Genomic DNA, 15,579 nt, shown 5'->3' with positions numbered 1-15,579 from the left:
GTTTGGCTCAATAATAAACATAGCTATTATTAGTCATAGCATCTCTTCATTTGAAAGTGGACTTAGATTTCTGGTTTCAGAATTCAGTTGCCAGAATTTATTCATTCAATATTAATTAAAAATTTAAGAACAAACCATATGCTAAGTATGTTTCATGAAAATTTGAGGGTTTCTGGTTTCTGGCCAAGATAGGAAAGCAGCGGGAGTGGCAAGCTCCCTGTCACATAATCAGCCCTGTAGAAACTATAGAGCTAGATGGAAGCTAGGAATCCTTGTAGAGATTTAAGGCTGTTTTGAACCATTTTGAGTGTTAGGGTAGGCTGGTGAGAGGGTTAGTCAGAGGAAAGCTTTTTAAGTCTGCTCTTGACTTTTTCCAGAATTACCTTGTAACAGATATTGCCTGCAGCTTCACTGCCAAAATTGGAGACAAAAGCTCAGGGTGTGCATGATGATACTGCGGAGTATTATCAGGGCAGTGCAAAAGCCTTGGTAGCAAGAAGTGTTGATGAAAACAAACGTAGACTGACTTGTAGTCCTTGGATATTCATTTCTCCTCCTCTTTCCTGTCCAAAACCCTTGGGCTGGTGTATTCCTCTCCCAAGGAGGCTTCTCACTAAGGATTTAAAGTAAAAACTCTGACACAGGAGTTGCCTAATGTATAAGCAGCAAACCAGAATGATCAGTAGTATTTACGTGGTGCCTGGGGTTCTGTGCCTTTGGGCTCATCTCCCATGCCCTTCAACTCACTGATTCAGTCAGGGTCCTTGTTGTAGCCCCTTCCTCAATTCACCTTATCAGCTAGAGGATCAAGGGGAAGTGGCCAAGGTAAACAGATATCAGACCATTTTTCTTTCATTCAAAGTGGACAAGTGAACGGCCATAAGTTCTACAGCCTAGGGGGAATTTCCTGTTACCATGCCTTTCAGGGCCACCCATGAGTGTAGTAGCTGTCTACTTCTGGCTGTGCCAGTGTGATGTGCAGAGCAGGCCTGTACTTTTTCTCTTTTATTAACTAGTCATTATGTAGGTCCAGTCTTGCATATATCATTCATATTAAATAATGGAATGCATGTTTCAACTTGAAGATTTGGTTGAGGAGTAGCTCCAGTCACATGATCACTTGGTAGTCTATCACAAAGTTGTCAGTCTCTCCCAGAACTCACCGGCAAGTCAGGAGCTGCTTTTCAATGGGAAAAAGCCTGTTGGCAGCAGAGGACATGGCTTACTCCAAAATCCTAGGACTCTGCACCCGGATTCTCCTATTGGAATTTGTTAGAAGCTCCATATAGCTATATCTGCCACAACAATTCAGATACTCTTGAGTGAATTTTGAATGAGCAGTGAACTCTCAGGCTGCCATGTTGGGAAGTGCTTTCTAGGAGTTCCATGAGCAAAGGGCACAGGAGTGTTTAGGAACTTCTAGCACTGTAACAGAGCTAAAGTATATCATCTGATTTGGGAGAGAGAGAAATATGTGGGGAACCAGTGCTGAATGTATGCTATCCTAGGTATTTATATTTTATCCTGTAAGCCAGTAGTTTCCAAACTGTAGGGTGCATCAGAGTGCTGGGAGACTTGGTAAAACATGGATTGTGGGTTTGGGGTGGGATCAGAGATTTTGTATTTACAAAAGTTCCTGGGTGATGCTGATAGTGCTGATTTGGGACTACACTTTGAGCACTACAGAAAACAAGTAGTTTTAAACAGGATACTAACACAATCAGATTTAAGTTAACCAAGATCACTCACAGGTTGACGTATGGCGGATGGATAGGAAAGATACGGCACAGGACAAATAAGGCTAATTGGAAGACAATCAAAATGATTGTGTTAAGAAAGTAAAGGGCTTGCGTTAAAGTTAGCAATAGAATTGAGAAATAGGGAAAAAACCTCATTTCAAGGAGTATTTAGCACTTATTAAATGCCAGGTACTCTGCTTTGAATTTGATGTCTCTGGATTTTTTCAAAGCATCTGAAATCTTGCCAGAGAAGGAAGTGCTATAATGGCAGAGAATGGGACAAACTTTCTTTGGGGGAACATAAATGTGATTTAATCCCTAGAAAGAAAATGTTTGTAACAAACTTAGAACCAGGTATCAGCAAAACTAAATCATATTTTAACAACCACAGGATAGAAAAATTTTAGATTTTCTATTTAAGAAGGAAGAATCCATTTTCACCTTCTAAATGATGCTGAATGATAAAAAGTTATGGTTCTATAGTTTTATATTGAATTACAGAATTATATTACTCTTGTATATAAAAGAATCACGTCATTCAGTCAAACACTTAGCTTTTGGTAATATATTTTTTTAAACAAGTGAGGAAAATGTTGCCTAATGCTGGTAAATGACTTGCCACAAGCTAATGGGTAGTAGAGCTTGAACTGGGTTTACTCGGTGCTGGTCTGGTGTTCTGCAGTAACCACATAATTGGTTATTGTCAATGGCTAAAAATAAAATTCAAACTTCTTCCTAGTATTTATGACTGTTTACAATCTGATATCAACTTACCTTTTCCGTTTTACATATTGAAACTCCAACTCTAGGCTTGTTTGTAAGATAAGCCATACATAAACCATCTACTTATGTTTAGTCTCTCCAAGAAAGAATGCCCAACAATTTTTCTCTTCATGGGGTTCCCACTCTACTCCCATCTTCTATTTGTCAAAATCAAGGTCCAGCTCATGTGTGAGACATTTCTGATGTTTTTGAGAACCAGTCATTTTCTTATTCTGCTCATCTCCTTGTAGAGCTTATTACAATCTGCCTTGCATAATAATAATTATGTTACTCTTCCTCATTAGATTCAGCCTCCTTGAAAATGGGCTTTTCTTCCCCCACATTTAGGTCAGTCCTTATAGAAAACAATTTCTCAACAAATGTTTGTCTAATTTATGCTGAATAATTGAAATAGTAGACATTTTGTGAAATTAATTTGTTGATATTTTTATTTAAGAAAGACATCCAAGGAGGCAGAGTATATAAAATGTTTTTGAAACACAATGAATTGGAATAATTTTAGAAAACTAGACTATCCTGAATTAAATATTAAATACAGTTTAATCACAGAGTGATAGTTTAGCTGATAACTTGAAATATTCATTTGTCAAGTAAATGTACTTCAGGACTCAATTTAATAAACAGATTAAAAATGTGATTAGCATGCCAATTGTTGAAATTTCTGACTAAACTTCAAAATGATTGCAAGTGTTTTTAACATTTCTCTTATAACTTATATTCACTATTTAAATAAACTTTTCTTAGTCCAAAATGCTTGAATTAGAATATTGTCATTCATTATTTTTGAACAACTTAAATATATGCCATGTTCTGATAGCCTACTTTCAATGCTTAAGAGTACAATGAAATGTGCCATATGAAAATTATGATAAAAAACAGAGCATGTACTTGATTTAGAAGATACTACATCCAGCCTGGGCAACAGAGTGAGACCCCCCATCTCTACAAAAAAATTAAATATAAAAAATTGGCCAGGCATGGTGGCACATACCTGTGGTCCCACGTACTCAGGATGCTGGGGCGGGAGGATCACTTGAGCCCAGGAGTTCATGGCTGCAGTGACCCATGTTTGTGCTACTGCACTCCAGCCTGGATGACATAAAGCGAGACTCTGCCTCAAAAAAAAAGAAGATACTACAGGATCTTAGAGTATGCCATTCATTTTCATTACGAACGTCTATTGTGCAATAATAACTAATATTTTAAATCATTTATTATGTGGTAGGTACTGTCACCTGATACACAATACAAGTATATTTACAGTATGTTTTATGCAATATTTATTTTAGCTATAAGAACTAAATATCTTTAAGTATGAAGAATTAACCAAGAGAGATGAAAAGATTTGCCCAAGATTGTAATCAATTACCATTGTACAAACAGCACAATGACTTGAACCAAGTCTCTTGGTTCAATCTAAAACTCATGCTCTTAATTGGCATACTGAACAGCTTCCTTCAATTATAATAGTTGTGGAAACCATAGAAAAGTGACACATCTCATCATTTCAATTTGTTAACTTGAATTCTGAAGGAAAAGTAGAACGCAGAAGGCCCACCAAAAAATTTTACTTGGATTTTCACGTTATCTCTAGTCCATATAAATCAACATTCTCTGCATTTTTGGTTGGCAGATATAAACTTCAGCCCTGATTCTGCTAAAATTACAACAAAACTTTAATTATGTTATATTGAACTATTAGGGTTATATTTTAATGATGGTTTTCAGGTCAAATTCTTAATTTAAAAAAATGTACTGGGTAAGTTCAGTGTTCTAAAATTAATTACCAAATGTGGCAAAATATTTTTGGATAACATTTACTAGCATTCTTTTTCCAGTATAACTGAGGAACAAAATGAAAAATATTTGGCGGTATTTGGGAACCTACAATTTGCATTTATTTCAAGTTTAAAATGGAGAAAATTATCTCATTACCAGCTAATGACTTTCAGGGGTTGACAATCTTTTACCTCCCCCCTACCCCAGCAAATGGAAGGAGGACTGACTCCAGGTTTCATGTTTTTGGTCTATAATAGAATTACTCAAAAATTTCTACTCTTATATGAAATGTTTTTTTCTTAAAGACATTATATTTCTTTTTGCCATTGCTATATCTTGGCCTTAAACTTACTGTAGTGATTATCTTCAATAGCTTTAAGTTATTCTTTTCATTGAAAATATTTGGACTGGGTGCAGTGGCTCACGCCTGTAATCCCAGCACTTTGGGAGGCCAAGGCAGGTGGATCACGAGGTCAGGAGTTCAAGACCAGCCTGGCCAAGATGGTGAAACCCCGTCTCTACTAAAAATACAAAAATTAGCCGGGTGCAGTGGCAGGTGCCTGTTATCCCAGCTACTTGGGAGGCTGAGGCAGGAGAATTGGTTGAACCTGGGTGGCAGAGGTTGCAGTGAGCCAAGATCGCGCCACTGCACTCCAGCCTGGGTGATAGAGTGAGACTCTGTCTCATAAAAAAAAATAAATAAATAAAATTGCTTAACTCTATCCAGTATTTTGGGTCTGTATAAAAGAAATTATTTGTTCAACTCTGAGTCATCAAAGGCTTGTATGTCAACCAACTACTATTACTATTTTTCAGTTTTGCATACAGTGCTTGAATGATTAAAATGTGTGACTTTGAATGTGGCTGCGCGTTAAACCTCGTGCAGTTTTTCCATATTTATATTATTGTAGAACTAGTGTTAAATTAGCTTACTGTCCACATTTGTTCTTGTCTCTTCAATGTTTATTCACCATAACCTTGGAGATGTGGAGTAATCTGGAGTCCATGCCAGAGGGTTTCCTCTAAGTATACACAGATGAGATAATGCATGTAAAATATTGAGGACTAAGCCAGACACACAGTAGGTGCTTGCTCAAGGAGCACCTACGTATTCTTATTATTAAATTTATTCTTCCCCCTCTATCACCCCACCTCCTTTTCCTCTTTCCATTTTCCATTTCTGTATTTCCAATTACTCATAATAAAATTTATTTGAATTTCAGCTAAGAGTTATTTCCTCCCCCATTTGCCACCTTCAGTTGTTCATTGTTGCCATGCAACTATAAAACATACTATCTTTAGTCCCTGGGAAAACTGCATATGGTTTAACAAACCCTGTGTTTATTTTCTCCCAAGTATTTGCTTACTGGATACATACATAACGGAGAGTGGGGCATAGAGGGAGGTGATCAGTGTGTGTTTCTTCAGAACTCCTAATGTTACATGTTGTAATTAGAGGCTATATTTGCTGGGAAAAACAAGTTAGTAAATTCATCTTATGATTCATTTATAGGTTCTTATAAACAAGACAATGTCTTATAAATAATATTGCTTTTGGCAGACATTAATCATAGAATTTTTAATGACTCATGCTTGACTTTATAGTTGACACTTTAAGGTTGTTGGGAACACCAAATGCTAAGTGGAAATATTGTAGATTGATAACGTGGGTTGAACCCTAAGCCTAGATATAAATTGAAGACCTAATACTTTTAATTAATTGTTTTTAATTTATCTTAAGTAGTAACAAAGGTTAATCAATGTTATCCAATTATATTTACTGATATCTGTTATATATATAATACTATGGGAGAATCTCGACAGGATACCAAAGAGGAATATGAAACATGGTTTCTATCATCAAAGACTTATCTTGCTGGATTTCATAATTTACCATATGTGAAAAAAGTCAGTATATATACAAACAAAACTTTGTTGTAAATAAAGTTTTTTACAATAGATGTGTATTCAATAGATGTGTATTAGGAACTCAGAAAAATGAGAGACTAGGTGGGCTGATATGCCACCGTTTCTATTTATATCTCTAGATCCAACCTCCAACCCTCTCCTCTCTCCTGGAGGCATCTGCGGCCTGGGCCATATCAGCAGAGACTCCATTCCCTCTGGCTTTGGGCTTAATTCAATGTTGAGTCTAGGTAGGTAATCTGAGGGTGGGACTGGAATGAGGTTGGTAGGCACATTTGTGGAACCTGGGACAAGAGTCCAAATAGAGACCCAGATACCATAAGCCTAACTATTTAAAACTGCTCGATAATCAACTGTCAAATAATATATGTTTTATACTTCTGTTTTGGCCAATATGTCTTCATAGTGATCTGAATGGATAAGTCCAAATTTAGAGTTCTCCAATTCAATAGTTCCACACTGGAATATAGGGATGTGGGAGAAACAGGTCTCTGCCTGAAGCGTACCCCATTCTTTTTCTATCCAGCTCTGTTCTGTCCTTCCCTAATCCCCACTTTACCCTGGCCAAAAGCTGCTCCTTAGCCATCTCTCAGACATAGGGATGCTGGCTGCCTGGACCCTGGCGAAGCCTATGCACATTCTGGAGGCAGGCTGGGGGCCACTTGGGCAGGGAAATCAGGGATCCTGGGTGTGTAGAATGTGGTCTAGAAAGGAGGGCATGAATTCTGGGTGGCCATTCCCCCTTGCCCTTATGGGCTCCCTACCTTGGGTGGTATGCAGCTAAAGGAATGCCAGAGCAGAACTTCTGCCTAGCTCTAAGGGTAATATTGGGTCAAGGTATTAATTTCCCCAAGTGCTTTCCTTCTAGATTGCCTTGGCCTACATGTTTCTTTCAAGCAAATGTGATAGCTCCTCTTAAAATGAACTCTCTCTACAGAACTTTTTAATTCCTCATCTCTTTGGATTTGGGGATAAAAACAGCCCTGGGGGCCGGGTGTGGTGGCTAATGCCTGTAATCCCAGCACTTTGGGAGTGCAAGGAGGGTTGATCACGAGGTCAGGAGCTCGAGACCAGCCTGACCAACATGGTGAAGCCCTGTCTCTACTAAAAATACAAAAATTAGCCGGGCGTGGTGGCACATGCCTGTAATCCCAACTACTTGGGAGGCTGAGGCAGGAGAATCGCTTGAACCTGGGAGGCGGAGGTTGCAGTGAGCTGAGATCACGCCACTGCACTCCAGCCTGGGCAACAAGAGTAAAACTCTGTCTCAAAAAAAAGAAAAAAAAGAAAAGAAAAAAAGAAACAGCCCCGGAGTACTAATATTATGCTTACTCTCTGACTACCACCTGCCCAGTCTCTTTATTAAACCATCACCAAATACCTTAACTTGGATGTACCATTTGTTTCCTGTGTGAGCATGCCCAATACAGCTGTTCCTTAAGTGAGATTTTACAGCAAAGGTGAATTCGACATAGCCTTGAGGAGAACATTCACTTTCTAAGTAAGAAAAAATAGAATTTAGAAATTGAAAGGACACAAAAGATTATAGAATCCAACCTTTTCACCCTATGTCAATACACTGGCCTCTTCCTTTGATATTTTGACATGGCTGAAAGATATTCTTCTCTTTGAAGTTTTTCTTAGTTTCACACCTTCTGGTGTTCTGTTCTATGCTCACAGATATTGATAATGAACCTGCCATGTACCTTATGATGATTCACTTATCTTCCTACTTTTCTTTAGTCAAATTTCTGTGAGCTCTTTATTCATACAATGCATTGTGAAGTCATTGTGCTTTCACTTGATGGGAATGCATAATTTGCTTAGTATTATAGGTTTTCTCTACTCTTTTCTCATTAGTCCAAGACAAAGTAATACTATTTAGTGCTACAGCAATCATAACCACGAAGGCAAATTTGAGCCCTGAAACTCTGTGGTAGTATCCTGTTTTCAAAGAGTTATTCAGATGAACCAGAATATATTACATTACTTTTTGGGGAGGAGGTGGTAAAATATGTACATTATCTTCATTGAAGTGGTTTACCACTCTCTCTCTCTCTCTCTATATATATATACACATCAGATTTTACCAAACTGTACACCTAATTTTTAAAAAAAAGTCAGTACAGGCCAGGTGCAGTGGCTCACACCTGTAATCCCAGTACTTTGGGAGGCTGAAGTGGGAGGATTCCTTGAGCCCAGGAGTTTGACACCAGCCTGGGCAACATAGGGAAATCCCATCTCTACAAAAAATCAAAAGAAAAAGAAAAGTCCGTACAATTATGTGTCAATTACAAATTTAAAAATATTTAAAAAGTCGTTTGTCTTTTTCATTCTTGTTCTGAGTAACCAGTGCTGTTTTCCAATGGTTAAATGACACAATGCCTTTACTACGCCAGCTCCTGAGAGCTGATTGTGTACATATATTCCCAACTCTGTTTAGAGGTGTCATGTAGATAGCTGGAACTCAGCCATGGTGAAGTATTTACACAATGAAAATTAGCAAAATCGGGGCTTTTTCATGAATAGCTGGTTAAACGATTACCAGCCCATCACTAGCTGTTAACATAAATAAACAAAGACTCATTGCAGTCCTATAATACATATATATTTTTGACATGGGGTCTCAGGTTGAACTCAAGGTTCTGGACTCAAGGGTTCCTCTGGCCTCAGCCTCTCAGGTAGCTAGGACTACAGATGCCTGCTACCGTGCCTGACAGTCCTTAATTTTGTGTGTGTGTGTGTCTCACTCTGTCACCCAGGCTGGAGTGCAGTGGCACAATCTCAGCTCACTGCAACCTCTGCCTCCCAAGCTCAGGCAATCCTCCCACCTCAGCCTCCTGAATAGCTGGGATTACAGGCATGCACCACCACACCTAGCTGATTTTTTTTTTTTTTTGTATTCTTTTGTAGAGACAGGGTTTCACCACTTTGCCCAGGCTGCTCTCGAACTCCTGGACTCAAGCTATCCTCCCGCCTTGGTCTCCCAAAGTGCTGGGATTACAGGCGTGAGCCACCGTGCTGGGCCTCTGTCCTTAATTTATTTTTGAAATTTTTATTTTATTTTTTATTTTTTTGAGACAGTCTCGCTCCGTTGCCTAGGCTGGAATGCAGTGGTGAGATCTCGGCTCATTGCAACCTCCACCTCCCGTGTTCAAACGATTCTCATGCCTCATCCTCCAGAGTAGCTGGGACTACAGGCGTGTGCCACCACGCAAGGCTAATTTTTGTATTTTTAGTAGAGACACGGTTTTGCTATGTTGGCCACGTCCTGGCCTGCCTCTGCCTCTCAAAGTGCTGGGATTACGGGTGTAAGCCACCACGCCAGGCTTCAGTCCTTAATTTTTAACTGTGTAAAAGAATTCTGAGACCAAAAAGTCTAAGAATCACCTGGTACAGTGATTGCTTATCTACGGAGCAAGAAAGTCTTACTAGGGGAAAAATTTAAAAAAAAAAAAAAAAAAGGGACTTTGGACTTCCAGACACTCGACCCTATCAAATCTTTTGCAGAGATTCATACTGTTGCCTTCACCAAATGCCACCACTGCCATTCTCCCATGGGGGTCATTGTTGACCCAGTCTTTCCCCCAAAGACCAAGAGGGTCTGGGGTTGAATGATGAGCTGCTTCTTAAATTTGAAGAGCCCAAAGTCTGCTAGGAAGGAAGGGGCTGCAACCTTCTCTAGCAAACACCAAAGATATATCACCTTACGTCCTATAGCTACTTGTGGACCAAAAATGGAACTTTAAGGTACTGCTAGGAAAAGAATGGCACCAGATCAAGTTTTCCAGATAATGGATTCCAACTCCAGCAAGTGGGATAGGAGGTTCATGACACAAATATATTTGTATTAGGTGAGTCAATCACCAGCATACCAAGATCAGTTACTTTCACAAACTGCTCTGAGGCAACTTAAATACAGAAGGAACTTCAGAGCCAGCTCTTCGGCTCCAGGCTCCTTTTTAACTACTTATTGTGGTGTGGAAAATATCAGCTTGCTGAGGATTTATCATCTTAATAGAGAGCTCCTTGGGAAGGAAAAGGGTGAAATTTAAAAAAAGGATCTTCATTAAAGAATAGGGAGTTGATTATGTTGCAGAATCATATCTTCTTGTTTTGTGACACCTTGGAAACATAAACTTTAGAGCTTTTTCGTCTCCACTGCACAGAGGTCTGATTGCTTCTGTTTAAAAATGGGGATCTACTGACGGATTTCAGCCAGGTTCTTCAGGTCTATGTCTGAATACATGATTGTTTCTTCCTTGAGAGCCCCAGCAGCAAAGGTTCACTACAGTGCTATGTCCCCAGGCAACATAGGAGGCTTTGTCATCTCAGGCAGGAGAATGTGGCCACATACACCTGATTATCAACAGCCTGAAGCAATTCCCAGTGGGCTGGTCCAGTGGTCAAACTGAAAGCCCCTGGATAAACCAACAGCTGGCAGCCTCTCCGTGTGTAGATTTGTGCAAGCTCTGCAAACCAATGTCATGGCAGATGCCCGGACTCATTCTGCAGTAAGGAGTATCAAATGTGGAGAAACTATTGCCTGGACTCAACATTGTGGATTCTTGAAACGTCATTTTTCCAGCAACACCAGTATCAAGCAGATGGACCTTTCTGTGCTTTACTATTAAAGCTCCATGAGGTGCAAACACAGCACAAGTGTTATGTTATCTAATTTCCCAGCATCCTCTTCAGGGATGGAACCTCTAGTGAGGCTGTATTCCTTTGCTACTTCAGAAAGCTTCTGTGTGGATTTACCAGGAATTTTCGCCGCATATTCAGGAAAATATTTTGTGCCATATGAAGAATTAAAGCATTCCAACAAAGAAACCATTTTGGCTCCTTGTGCTGCTGTCTCCCAGACAAGGCTACAAGCTCGAGTGTTGTTATCTGATTCGATGAAGAAACTTGAAGCTGGATGAGGGCCAAGTGGAAAGTTGCCCTGGCTCTCCTGGGAAGCAACAGCAGCAGCACAGGCTGAGTGCAGGTGTCCCTGTATTACTTTTCTAAGTCACAGAAACATAAAAGAAAAATGTTAAAGTTGTCCTAAAGCTTTTTTTTTTTTTTTTTGAGTCTCGCTCTGTTGCCCAGGCTGGAGTGCAGTGGCACAATCTCGGCTCACTGCAACCTCCGCCTCCCGGGTTCAAGCGATTCTCCTTCCTCAGCCTCCCGAGTAGCTGGGACTACCGGCATACGCCACCATGCCCGGGTAATTTTTGTATTTTCAGTAGAGACGGGTTTCACCATGTTGGCCAGGCTAATCTCAAACTCCTGACCTCAGGTGATCCGCCCGCCTCCACCTCCCAAAGTGCTGGGATTACAGGCGTGAGCCACCGCGCCGGCCTCCTAAAGAATTCTTAAAACTCTCCTCCCCCAGTACATCTGCTAAACTTAAGTTGAGAAACATGGATTTTTCAGGACTGAATTGATGTGAGAGGTGAGGGAAGAGGAAAAATCCTGATACGATGACTCCGCAATGTCTGGTCTGGGAGTGCTTGGTGATCCTATTAACTGAAATCAGGAGTAAAAAAAAGAAAAGATAGATGCAGGAGAAATGATGAGGTCAGTTTTGTTCAGTCTCAATTTGAGTTTCCTCCAGTACATTCCCTTTCTGGTAGAATAAGCTGGAGTTGGAGACATTTGGTAGACAACAACGTCTGTGAAACCGAGAATGTTGATGTGACCACACAGGAAGAACATACAAAGCTAAGTAAGAAGGGAAGTTTGTCGAGGAAAAACTGTCGGTGAATGCAACTCCTGGAGACTAGCAGTTAGCAAGGAGCAGGGTGGGGGACGGGGAGAGGAGAGGTAAGGAAGCCAAAAGAGGACAAAATTTAAGAAGAATGAAACGGGCAACGCAGATCAAGTAAGATAAAAACCTAAAAGAATTACTTGTATTTGGTAATTAAGATATGATAGTGATTTCACTCCACTGAAATTGCATAGTAAGTGAAATTTCAGTAGAGTGTGGGGGCAAAGTCTGATCACAGTGCTTCTAAGAGCAAAGAAGAAGTGAGGAAATTTCGTGGCTAATAATTCAAGACTGTTTTGCTTTGTTGTAAAAAACGTAGTTGGAGGGGACTGGACTTGAAAACAATGCAATAAACGCGAGGTAGGGAATTGAGGGAACTCACACTTCACACCGAATGGCCTCAATTTTCTTGGTACTGTATGTATGAGGCAAGGTCCTCTGTAGAGACTAAGAAGGGCAGAGCTGGGGCAAATGACTTTGGAGGCGTGCTGAATGTTGGGAGAGGAACCGGCCCAGGAAATAGGCAAAAGGGAAACTCAGAGGTGCCGAGGACCCGGCTGAGGGTGTTTATGAATTCAACGTAGCACCAAGCTCAAGGTTATGTGACTTTCTCTTCCAATTCTGCCCTGCAGAGTGTAAGACGCAGAAAATGCAGACGAAGATTGACTCCTACTTAAATCCCTATCCCCCAAAGCCCAGACGTACGGACTCGAAGGCCTGTGGCCAAATCGTGCGTGGGTGCCTACTACAGATTTATGAAAAGCACAGAAGGGCCAGCGTGTTTGCCTTCTAAGGCGTATTGTTCTGTAGCGTCGGCATCCTCAGGCCTTCACGTAAATAAAGCCATTTTTTACAAGGAGTAGGGATAAACCTGGTGATAGGATGAAGGACTACGTAACTTTCTTTCTCTCCAGATCCATCCGGGGGGAGGCTGGGCGGGCGGGCGGCTGCTCCGGTCCAGGGGTGGAGGTCTGGGCCCTGACCCGACGCAGCCAGGCGGAAGCGCGGCTGCCATTGGAGGCTGCTTTTACCTGCGCGGGGCCCGGGGCGCAAAGTCCGAGGCGCCGCGGGGAGGAGGCGGCGGACGGCAGCGCAGGTGGGCCCGCGCCCTCGGCCCTGCAAGATGCCCCTGAGGCTGCGGGGGAAGAAGAAGGCCAAGTCCAAGGAGACCGCCGGGCTGGTGGAGGGCGAGCCGACGGGCGCGGGCGGCGGGAGCCTCTCAGCGTCCCGGGCTCCCGCACGCAGGCTGGTCTTCCACGCGCAGCTGGCGCACGGTAGCGCCACGGGCCGAGTGGAGGGCTTCTCCAGCATCCAGGAGCTCTACGCCCAGATCGCGGGAGCGTTTGAAATCTCGCCGTCGGAGGTAAGGCGCCAGGTGCTGGGGCTCTCCCGCCTCTCCGCCGCGCTGCGCCGCGCGTACTTCGGTGGGCCCAGGAGGGTTGAGCGGCGTTTGCCGGAGCGCGAAATCCGATGCCGTGTTGAGTCCGCCGGGGGCGTCCCGGGGGGAAGTGAGTGTGCCTTCCCTGGAAGGGAAAATTTAACTTGGCAAGACCGGAGAAAGTCACATTCCCCCTTGCTCCGAGATCTGGCCTTTGGGAAGCGTGTTGGGGGAGGCAACCTTTCTTCCGCTTGCAAATGTGTTTGCTTCAGATGTCCCGGATTCCGCCGGCCGTTCAAGGCGTGAGCACCTTCCCAGACTCAAGATCTGGCGGGGCAGATTAATACCCTCCACTTCATCTGGACTTTACTCTCCTGTTTCCTCCGCAGGCGTGAGAGTCACGCAGGTCATCTCCCTAGATTAATGGGAAAAAAAAATTGAAGTGCCTTCCAGGTGATACCCAGATTAAGTGGGGGGAAAAATTGAAGAGCTTTCCAGGTAATACCAAAAGGAGGCCCACTTCCCCCAATCTGTCATTTCTAACATCAACACCAGAAACCCTTTGGTGGTATATCCAAGAAGCTTAAAAAGCTGGGCTGTTATTCCAAGAGTGGATAACCTGGAGATTCATACATAATCACGTGGGACTAGTTAACAAAATTTTCATGAGGAAGATCAGCTCTTTTACATCATATCCTTAAAAAGGGACTGAAATTTGCTTTAATTAGATTGCATGGGGGCCTGGAACTAAGTTTGACACAGGCATGACCTAAAGCACTAGTTTATGTGAACGTTTATGTGAACACTTTATTTGTGCTAACCCAAGTGAACTGCAAAGGTAGGTGTGATAAGTTAGCTCAACAAAATATTTTGTCCGCATTTCTAGGAAAAGCATACAATTTTGTTGCCCTGGACTCCGAGGAGTGCAGAGAGCTGTCTTTGAGGCATACAGCGGCACCTGGAGTTCTTTAATTAGTTGTTTATCAGATCTGTTCAAGGGAAATTGAGGTCAAGGCCAAATTCCAAGAGGAGACGAAAGAGAGCTTAAAGTGTAACCCTTTGTTCTTTCGAAGTTCCCAGGCACTAAAGGGCAGATCGCAAACCCATCTGTGAATTATTTGTATTGATATAGGATACTAATAACACTTTACATTTATATAGGATTTTTTTTTTTTTTTCCAAAAAACACTTTCACAGGACACTTTGATCTCTAGGGGAGGCAGGTGGCAGGTTAAATACGATAACTTGGACATGGAGACAGGTTCTACCCTTTACTAGCTGTGTGGACTTGAATGAGTTTAACTTCTCTCAGTTTTAGCCATCTATAAAATAAAGATTAGAATATTTGTCTTGAAGAGTATTGTGAAGAGTGGAGTCCATATGTAAATGTATCAAATTGCATAGTTTATGGTCAGGGCTTAATACATGGTAACTAATATTATTAATACCTAACAGTTAAATGAAGGACTGAAGTACAAAGTGATTGGCCCTTAGCCAAGGTCACATACCTAGCAAAAAAAAAACTTGGCTGTAATTTAAACTTGGATCTTCTGATTCCTAAGCTAGTGAGCTTGTTAGCATGCTTAACTGACAACTTTAAATGTCTTTGCTGTAACCAGGGACTTCAGTTTTAGTTACAGATAGTCCTGGGTTTATGATAGTTAGACTTAAGATTTTTGACTTCGCCATGGATTTATTAGGATGTAACTTCCTGGACTTAAGATTTTTCCACTTTATGGGTTTATTGGGGTATTAAATGCGTTTTTGACTTATGATATTTTTGACTCACAATGGATTTATTGGGACATAACACCTTGGTAAGTAGAGGAGCATGTGTATTTTGCATTAACACTTCTCCTCATCATTATATATGACATTATTCTGAGCTCAAGGTACATGATTTTATTCAATCTACTTAATCCCTAAGAAGTAAGTATTATTATTAATATCCCCACTTCACAGAGAGGAAACAGACTTTGAGGTTCAGAATTTTTCCAGAATTACACATAGCAAGTGGCAGAGCCTGAATTTGAATTCAGTGTATTCTTTTTTTTGTTTTCTGTTTTTCTTTTCTTTTTTTTTTTTTTAATGAGGTGGGGTCTCACTCTGTTGCCCAGGCCGGAGTGCAGTGGTGCGATTATAGCTCACTACAGCTTCAAACTCCTAGGCTCAAGCAGTCCTCCTGCTTCAACCTCCCAAGTAGCTGGGACTACAGGCAT

The 15,579-nt window shown here is 41.5% G+C and overlaps 1 protein-coding gene and 1 pseudogene across 1 annotated transcript in view; one reads left to right on the top strand and one right to left on the bottom strand.

Moving 5' to 3' along the window:
• Positions 1-10,368: 10,368 nt before the first annotated feature.
• On the bottom strand, positions 10,369-12,997 carry LOC100438918 (omega-amidase NIT2-like; annotated as a pseudogene).
• GIPC2 (GIPC PDZ domain containing family member 2) overlaps positions 12,995-15,579 on the top strand; it is a 90,267-nt gene continuing 87,682 nt past the window's right edge. The window contains exon 1 of the mRNA XM_009248726.4: positions 12,995-13,345. Within this exon, the coding sequence (XP_009247001.2) occupies positions 13,106-13,345 (240 nt within the window). The 5' untranslated portion in view covers positions 12,995-13,105. The remainder of the gene's footprint in view (positions 13,346-15,579) is intronic.

This window comes from Pongo abelii, chromosome 1 (assembly GCF_028885655.2).
Source record: "Pongo abelii isolate AG06213 chromosome 1, NHGRI_mPonAbe1-v2.0_pri, whole genome shotgun sequence".
Taxonomy (NCBI): Eukaryota; Metazoa; Chordata; class Mammalia; order Primates; family Hominidae; genus Pongo; species Pongo abelii.
Note: the sequence above shows the minus strand (reverse complement) of the source record. Positions and strands in the feature narration are given on the sequence as shown.